This window comes from Ziziphus jujuba, chromosome 3 (genome assembly GCF_031755915.1).
Source record: "Ziziphus jujuba cultivar Dongzao chromosome 3, ASM3175591v1".
Taxonomy (NCBI): domain Eukaryota; kingdom Viridiplantae; phylum Streptophyta; class Magnoliopsida; order Rosales; family Rhamnaceae; genus Ziziphus; species Ziziphus jujuba.
In genome coordinates, this window is record NC_083381.1 from 23,307,251 (window position 1) to 23,315,448 (window position 8,198).

The 8,198-nt window shown below is 32.1% G+C and overlaps 1 protein-coding gene across 1 annotated transcript; it reads left to right on the forward strand.

Moving 5' to 3' along the window:
* Window positions 1-886: 886 nt before the first annotated feature.
* Window positions 887-2,811, forward strand: LOC107422966 (AT-hook motif nuclear-localized protein 20). Its single transcript, XM_016032469.4, has one exon. It carries the CDS (start codon window positions 1,575-1,577, stop codon window positions 2,400-2,402), a length of 828 nt encoding a protein of 275 aa, XP_015887955.2. The 5' UTR covers window positions 887-1,574; the 3' UTR covers window positions 2,403-2,811.
* The last annotated feature ends 5,387 nt before the right edge of the window (window positions 2,812-8,198 follow it).

The following is an 8,198-nucleotide window of genomic DNA, read 5'->3' on the forward strand; positions in this document are numbered from 1 at the left end:
GCTTGACACCAAGCCAAAAGTGCAGGGAATAGATTCAAATGATTATGAATGAAAAACTAGAAAGGAAATATATGAAAAACCCATAATCAACTAGCAGCAACAATGTTTATGTGCTAACAAATGTATTAACAAGGAATTTGAACTGATTAAAAAAGTAGTGATTTAGATGTCATCATTATTTGATTTGATCAATACAAATAAATACACCGTTTAAGATTAGAGGTCCTCCAACATTTCAAATTTTATTTATGAATTTTATTATTACCACTAATAGTATAATTAACATGTAATGCATTTACCAAAAAAAAGAAAAAAAAAACATGTGGTGCTATGATTGTTCTTGAAACTATTGCTCATTAAAGTAGTGTATTTATTAGTTATATTTAATTATTATTTATGTTTTATTCTAAAAATTGTAATTTGAAAAAGTAAATATTTGTAAACAACCAATTAAGTTGCCATTCCACATCAACGGAGACATAATAATTTTTTTCTTTTTTTCTTTTTATAATTTATTTGCCTTTGCGAGACAGAGAACACAGAAACACAAACACACATACACATACGTTGATACGTTGGGGCCCGAGAAAAGTACGTGCTCCCCCCACCTGCCCACGCTCACGCGACCCCACGAAACCCTAATTTCCAAGACCCTCTCTCAAAATATTAAAAAAATAATAATAATAATTATAAATACTTACTATATATAAAGACTAGCAAAAATAAATTTAGAAACGTTTTTTTAAAAAAAAAAAAAAAAAAACAAGAAAAAAAAATTCTTAGCTCCCCAAATCACAACAAGGCTAAAACAACTGTTGTTCCTTGTTCTGTTTGGAATTACTTATTATATATATATATATATATATATGTATGTATATAGTGTCAAATTTCTTTTCAATCTTTCTGTGCTTTGGTTTATATTCTCTCTCTCTCTCTCTCTCTCTCTCTCTCCCTCTCTCTTTCTTTCTCCTCTCTTTTCTCTATTTTCTCTTTCTTTCTCTCTGTGATTGATTCTATCAACGAAGGGTTTTTGCATCTTGTTCCATATTCGGTCCACTGGAAATTTCTCAAGTCTCTATGCCTCTTTGATCCAATCTTTCAGATTCATTCTCAATAACCTCTTAATTCTTCTTCTTCTTCTTTATTGGGTTTCCATCAAGAAAAATTTGAATCTAATTCTCTCTGCGTCATCATCGATCTTGCTCCCACAAAGTTCAATTTCTCAGACTTTTCTGTTCAACTTCTACTCTCTTTCCTTTTTTCTCTGTCTCTCTCTGACTCTGACCCCAAAAAAAAAAAAAACAAAAAGAACAAAAGTTACATAATTAGGTCAGTCATATTTGGAGGCTTTTCTTTTTTTCTTTTTTTTTTTTTTGGGCTTTCTTGCTTAGCTGTATATGGAGATCAATTTCATATATAATCTGTAGCAAGCACCCCAAACACCAAAATTGAGAGCTGTTAATAGTTCTTTTCCACTTTCCCTTGTATCTTTGATCTTTGTTCATTGAATTTTGACATCTAAATAGCTAAATCTGGCTAATCCGTGGTGGACCAATCAGGTGGGGCTGCCGGGAATGGACCCGGCAGCGAATTCACCTGTTCTCAACAAACATGACCTCTCTATCAACGAAAGCAGCGGCGGCCGGAGTAGCGGCGGAGGCGGTAGAGCCGACGAAGAAGACGATAGAGAGCAAGGCGACGAACCTAAAGAAGGAGCAGTCGAGATTGGGAACAGGAGACCAAGAGGCCGACCACCCGGATCCAAAAACAAACCCAAACCTCCCATCTTCGTAACCCGAGACAGTCCAAACGCACTCCGAAGCCACGTCATGGAAGTCGCCGGTGGAGCCGACGTCGCAGAGAGCGTAGCTCAGTTCGCCCGCCGCCGCCAGAGAGGGGTTTGCGTGCTGAGTGGGAGTGGCTCGGTTGCCAACGTAACCCTCAGACAACCTGCGGCTCCGGGAGCTGTGGTAGCACTCCATGGGAGGTTCGAGATTCTGTCGTTGACCGGAGCATTCCTGCCGGGACCCGCGCCTCCTGGATCGACGGGGCTCACGGTGTACCTGGCAGGTGGTCAAGGACAGGTAGTTGGAGGAAGTGTGGTTGGATCACTTGTTGCAGCTGGACCAGTTATGGTGATAGCTGCAACTTTTGCTAATGCTACATATGAGAGATTGCCTCTTGAGGAAGATGATGAAGCTGGTAGCGGTGGCCACGGCGGTGGAGGCGGTGGTGGTGGAGGTTCGCCGCCTGGTATCGGAGGAAGTGGAGGGGGACAATTGCAGGGTGGATTGCCTGATCCATCTGCACTGCCTGTTTACATGCCACCAAACATGGTACCTAATGGTGGTCAGCTGGGGCATGAGGCTTATGCTTGGACTCATGGAAGACCACCTTACTAAATTAGAAACAGGTAAAAAAAAAAAAAAAAAAAGAAAAAAAAAAAAAAGAAATATTTTATAAATATTGGGTGGAGGAATTTGAATTTCCATCAATCTTCCATTTTGTTGTATTTTGAAGCAGCAGAGAGAGATTAATTGGTAAGAAGTAGAATAGAGAGATATTTGGAACAATGAGAACAATGCTCTTGGTGTTCTCAAATGTATATTATTTAAAAGCTTTCTTTTGTCTTTGCTTCCCCCCCTTTCAGTTTGGTAATAAAAAGAGATGATTATTAGTCTTTGATAATTGGTTTCTAACCACAAATTTTATTAGTTACTTAATATATTCTCCCTCAATATTTTTCTTGGTGGGGGTATTGTGTATCTCTTGCTTTTAGGGGTTTATATATATATTTTTTTGGCATGTTAATTACTGGATTATAGTTATCTGATATGATGGATTAGACTTAGAACATTATATATTTATAGAAAAAAGAAAACTATGGTAGGTGGAAGTGTTTTTCTCAAAAAGGTTTTTTCGGTGTGTGGTAATCAATTTAAGTGCTTCTTCTTCATGGCCTTTTTGAACATCTCAAATTTTACTCAGAAGTCAGAAGAGAGGAGAGCCTTAGATATGATCAAAAATCGGGTTTTCATGACCAAGCTAGGTTTTAGATTTTTGTGATCAAAAATCTGATTTCCATACGAATGACAAGTGGGTTTAGTCAAATGACACATATGCATATATTATATATATTGAATATAAATATATTGAAGGTAATATCTGAATTAGAGCTGAAAGTTTATCCTCTTGGGCAGCTGTCCATCAGGGTCCAAGAGTAAACGTCACATATCCATGACACTTTATTGGCCATTCTGCAGAGAGAGAGTGCAGAGAAAATTATGAATGTGAAGGAAAAAAAAGAGGGGCTTCCCATTCTCTGTATTGATATATACAATTCTCTTTTTAGTCAAAAAGCTGAGATCTAGGTTTTATGTGTGCCTTCGTGATGAAAATAATTAGTTAATTAGGATATATTTCACATTGGAGATTATTTATTTCTATGTTTAAAAGGGTCATCAGTGGCATGCATTTTTTAAAATTTTTTTTAATATTTATGCGTTTTATTCAATACTTTGATGTATTCTACCATATATTAAAGTGTTAAAAGAAAGAAAGAAAAGGAATATAAATGTGTTGAAATTCTAATTCATCAAATTTTTGTTTCTAAAACAAAGATATCATATAATTTCTTTTGCCAAGAAGAATTGGAAAAATATGATACATATGATCAGTCAGAGAGACATTCCTTTTGTCCCTTCTCATACATATAGGGAAGTACTTCTCTATAGCCACAATTTTAATTTGTAAATTGTTAATTTCTAAGCCATGCACAGCAATATTATTGTATATAGCGCCATGCTTTCTCTCTGTATTCTTCATTTAGTTTATTTTGCAGATTCTTTAGTCCCCCCCACGTGCTATACACCAAATGGATAGCCTCTCAAGAAAATCTCTGTCTCATTTAAAACATTTAATCAGAAAGTTACTCTTCGATCTGTACAGGTGGGGAATTCTTTTATCATTTTTCCAATCGTAAATTAAATTTTTCATGGGGAGGTGTACTCTTGGTTCAAGATATATATCCATTAGGGTCATATATGCTGTTTTTTATTTTAATATTTGAAAGAGATAATATATATACTAATTAACATCTACCAATTTGAACTTGACCTGATGAAGTGTCTAGCAAGCATATGTTTTTTCCAAATGTACTTTCCGTTCTTTCGAGGAAAAACCAAAAAAACAAAAAAACAAAATGCATTTACCATGAATATATCTTACTATTTATAAACATTTAATCGTCATAAGCACGTTTTTAATTCAATTAAGAATGATTAATATTTGTAAAATTATAGAATGCATAATTAGAATATTTGGAAGTTTGCATACTTCATTTGTTGCAACGATTGGTGAAACAACAAAAGAGAAAATAAAACGGCGATCAAAACAATATCGACAAGTGGGGAAAGAGAGATGGTAGTGGAATAATAACAAACTGCCTCGTTGGAGTAAATTTTCCTTACCAATACATTCCAAGCCAATTAATAAATATGATATACGTATTTTCAACGAAATATTCACCATTTAATGATGATATGTAAGGATAAAACAATGTGGACGAACAGAATATTTAAATTAAACTTATGTCCAAAATGATTTTTTTTTTTTTTTTTTTTGATCATCAAAATGAATGAATTAAGAATGCAAGAATCCATTAAAAGTCTAACCAAAATTGATATGTATCTTGGTCAATGCCAGATTAATATTAATAGTTCACACTTGACATAAACAAATATATAATAAAATGCAATTAACCAGCACCTTAATATACTCAAAAAAGGCATACTTTTAACGTTGGTTATTATTTTATTGTTAAGACCTTCAGTATTATATAAATCATTTTAATAATTTTTTGAAGATTTTACCTAATCCATGTATGATTCTTAAACAAATAATAAAACCAATAATTTTAAGAATTTATCAAAAGTTACTTTTAAGTTCTTTTCTTTGCTTTTCTTTTCTTATATCATTTTAAGATATGTAGCCTAAGAAGTGCTAATTTTGGTTTTAGTAACTGTTACAGTTAATTAAATGGATACCCATATGGGTCAACCAAACTATTCAAGGAATAACAGAATATTTCTTTCACTGTTAAAATTTGGTGCATTCTCAATCCATGGTATGACCTTTTGGTTAAAAAAATAAAATTAAAAAAAATAAACCAATTATGATTAAAAACAAAAAAAATAAATAAATAATAGGACGAACGAGAATAATTTTCAATATTTCACTTCACCCCATCCACTACTTTCACTTTTCATCAACTTCAAGATTTGGAATTTTTCAAAGGTTATCATCTTTTTTATACATCTCAGCCATCTTGTTCAATAAAAAAATGTTAAAGAAGGGAAGTTTGTTTTTGCTTACTTGATCTCATTTATAATGTTTATATAACAGATATTATAATTATATTCTTCCTCGAATATAACTCAATCATATATATAATATATATGTAAAGTTATTTACTATTTTCCCATATAAAATTTAGGTGTAGACTATCATCGGCTATATTTTTAAATCCGAATCATTTTAAATCTTTAATTAGTAGATAACAATTTCTATATACATTTATATATATATATATATATATATATGATAATGCATAGTAAACCTATTTTATAGATATTCACTGCTTTGTCTACTATAGTACTATTTTTGTATTTTAACTAAAAATATAATTAATATTCAATTTCAGTCTTTAATTTGTCCTTTTCAATGGCAGTAATTTGCACATTTGATTACCTTTACCTACCTCTATCCATGTTTTTGTTCTGCTGTATACAACATATATATAAATATAGTTGATAGTGCATACTTTAATTTCGTCACGAAGCATCAAATTAATTATATATTCAATACTTCAATCAATTATTCGCACGTTGTCTAGAATTAATATTTTAAATTCACGGAAAGTTGACAATTACGTAGATTTTCTTTTTGAGTTTTGATGAAAGTTTTTCAAGTTTCCTACTATAGATTAGAGAATTGCACAGCCTTTAATTTGAAAGTATAGTTTGTTTTGGATGAAATTCATTCATTTTCACTCACGCATATCACATGTTTATTAACTTAGAAAACTTACCTCTGAAACTCAAGTGAATTGCACGAATTTCTATTGAACTAAAGACGTTAAAGTACTGCTTTTACGGGTCAAATTTTCTTGCTCTTGCCAACCAAGATTTATAAAAGTAAACGAAAGTTAAGTGAAACTTTGATATCCTAATAGTAACTTAAGCAATTTTCTTAAAAAGGATATGTTCAACCTACACTCAGAGTATCCTAGAGGGTGTGTAGCAACATGGAGGACCCTCTTCACGTGGATCGCACGTTGTAGTTAAACACCTTAATTATAAATTATTAGCCACTTGGATACTACGTTCCAACACTAAAGTCACAAGAATTAACATTAATGGACCCCCACGGGTTCAATAATTACATGCTCTATTGATTAAATAATACTCATTATTATGACAAATATATTATGATTTATTTTAGTTTTGCCTGTCCAAGTGTATGTAAGCTAATTAGCACTTACATGGGAGCTCATATGGTGTAGCTATTGAGACATTTGAGAAGCCATTTAAGTAAACATATCTTTTGAAAGGGAATCCACTAAGTTTTTTTTTTAATTAATAAAATAAAAACCGTCCATTAAGACCTTGTGTTAAAAAGTCAGTGAAAGATTTAATAAGGTGGTGTGGATGGTGGGGCAAGTTGCAAACATCATCCAAGAGAAATCAAGGAACATGTTGGCTTGGATTCTAAAATTCAATTGTGCTATACGCTTGTCGTGGAGTACACGTCGATTTTTTCATCCAATGATTATTAAGTTAACCTAATTTTTCAAAAGCTAATCTATTCCCATATGCTTCTTTCTTGACAGTGAAAAGGCAAAGTTTACAGTAATTAAAAAGATGAATTAGTTCATAAAAATAAATGTTTTCACCAATGGCCTTTTTTTTGTTTAGTATCAACAAAATGAAGAAGAGTAAAGTTTTGCTCTCTCATATGTATACGTAGATGGAAAACATTTTATCATTGCGCTAGATTTCAATTAGGCAAGACCTACTTGGTAATTCATTATGTCACATTAGTAGATGACTTGGACGGAAAAGTGATGATTCTGTCGAGTTTAACTAGCTGTTTCGGCAAACCAAGCTGAATGATTACTAGAAATATTTAAGAAATGTTGATTGGGTTAAGATGAGAGAGTTTACAATTAGTAAATGTTCAATCTTTTTAAGAAAACATGATGCTATGTATACATGAAAGTTGACACATTCAATGAGAAGTATGAAATGATTCATTTCGCTTCTAAGCAGATGACTAATTACCCCTATAAAATAATCCAAAATGCTTGACATAAAAGAAAACTTATCTTATTAACGACCCAAAAAAAAAAAAACAAAGGGAAAAAAATGTTACGATTCTATGGATGCTAGCTAGTAGATTTTACACTCACAAATTTTACTGGTATCATGTAAATTCTATGTGCGAAATGGGATAATCTCTGACATTTCGCAATATAATTTATAAAAGATATATACATATATATATATATATATATAGAGAGAGAGAGAGAGAGAGAGAGAGAGAGAGATTTCCTGCGGGCTAGAATATTATGGAACATAAAAGAACCATTATGTTAAGCTTGATTGATTGGAGAAAATATTGAAATGTCCAATATCAAATCCATAATTAATTCAAAAGTTAATTAAACATTATTTTAAAATTAAAAGTCATTTTATATGTAGTTTTGGAACTTTCTTTTTTTGGTAATTGATTTCATTATCTATTCTTTAACTTACCAAAAAAGACACAGAGAGAGAGAGAGAGAGAGAGAGAGAGAGAGAGAGAGTGGAAACCGTGTATCTTCAGGTGAGTTTCAATGGGTTCACACACATATATAGTATGTCTTGTCTATTTTTTTTTTTTTTTTTTTTTTTAAAAAGACCTTATCACTTCATTGATTAATTAGAAAAAGACAGAGAGAGAGAGAGAGAGAGAGAGAGAGTGGAAACTGTGTATCTTCAGGTGAGTTTCAATGGGTTCACACATATGTCTTATCTACTTTTCTTTTTTTTTAAAAAGACCTTATCACTTCGTTGATTAATTAGACATGAGGTGTATTTTTACTTTGTATTTGTGTTATTATGATTGTTTATTTATGATGCGCCTATTCATAACACTAT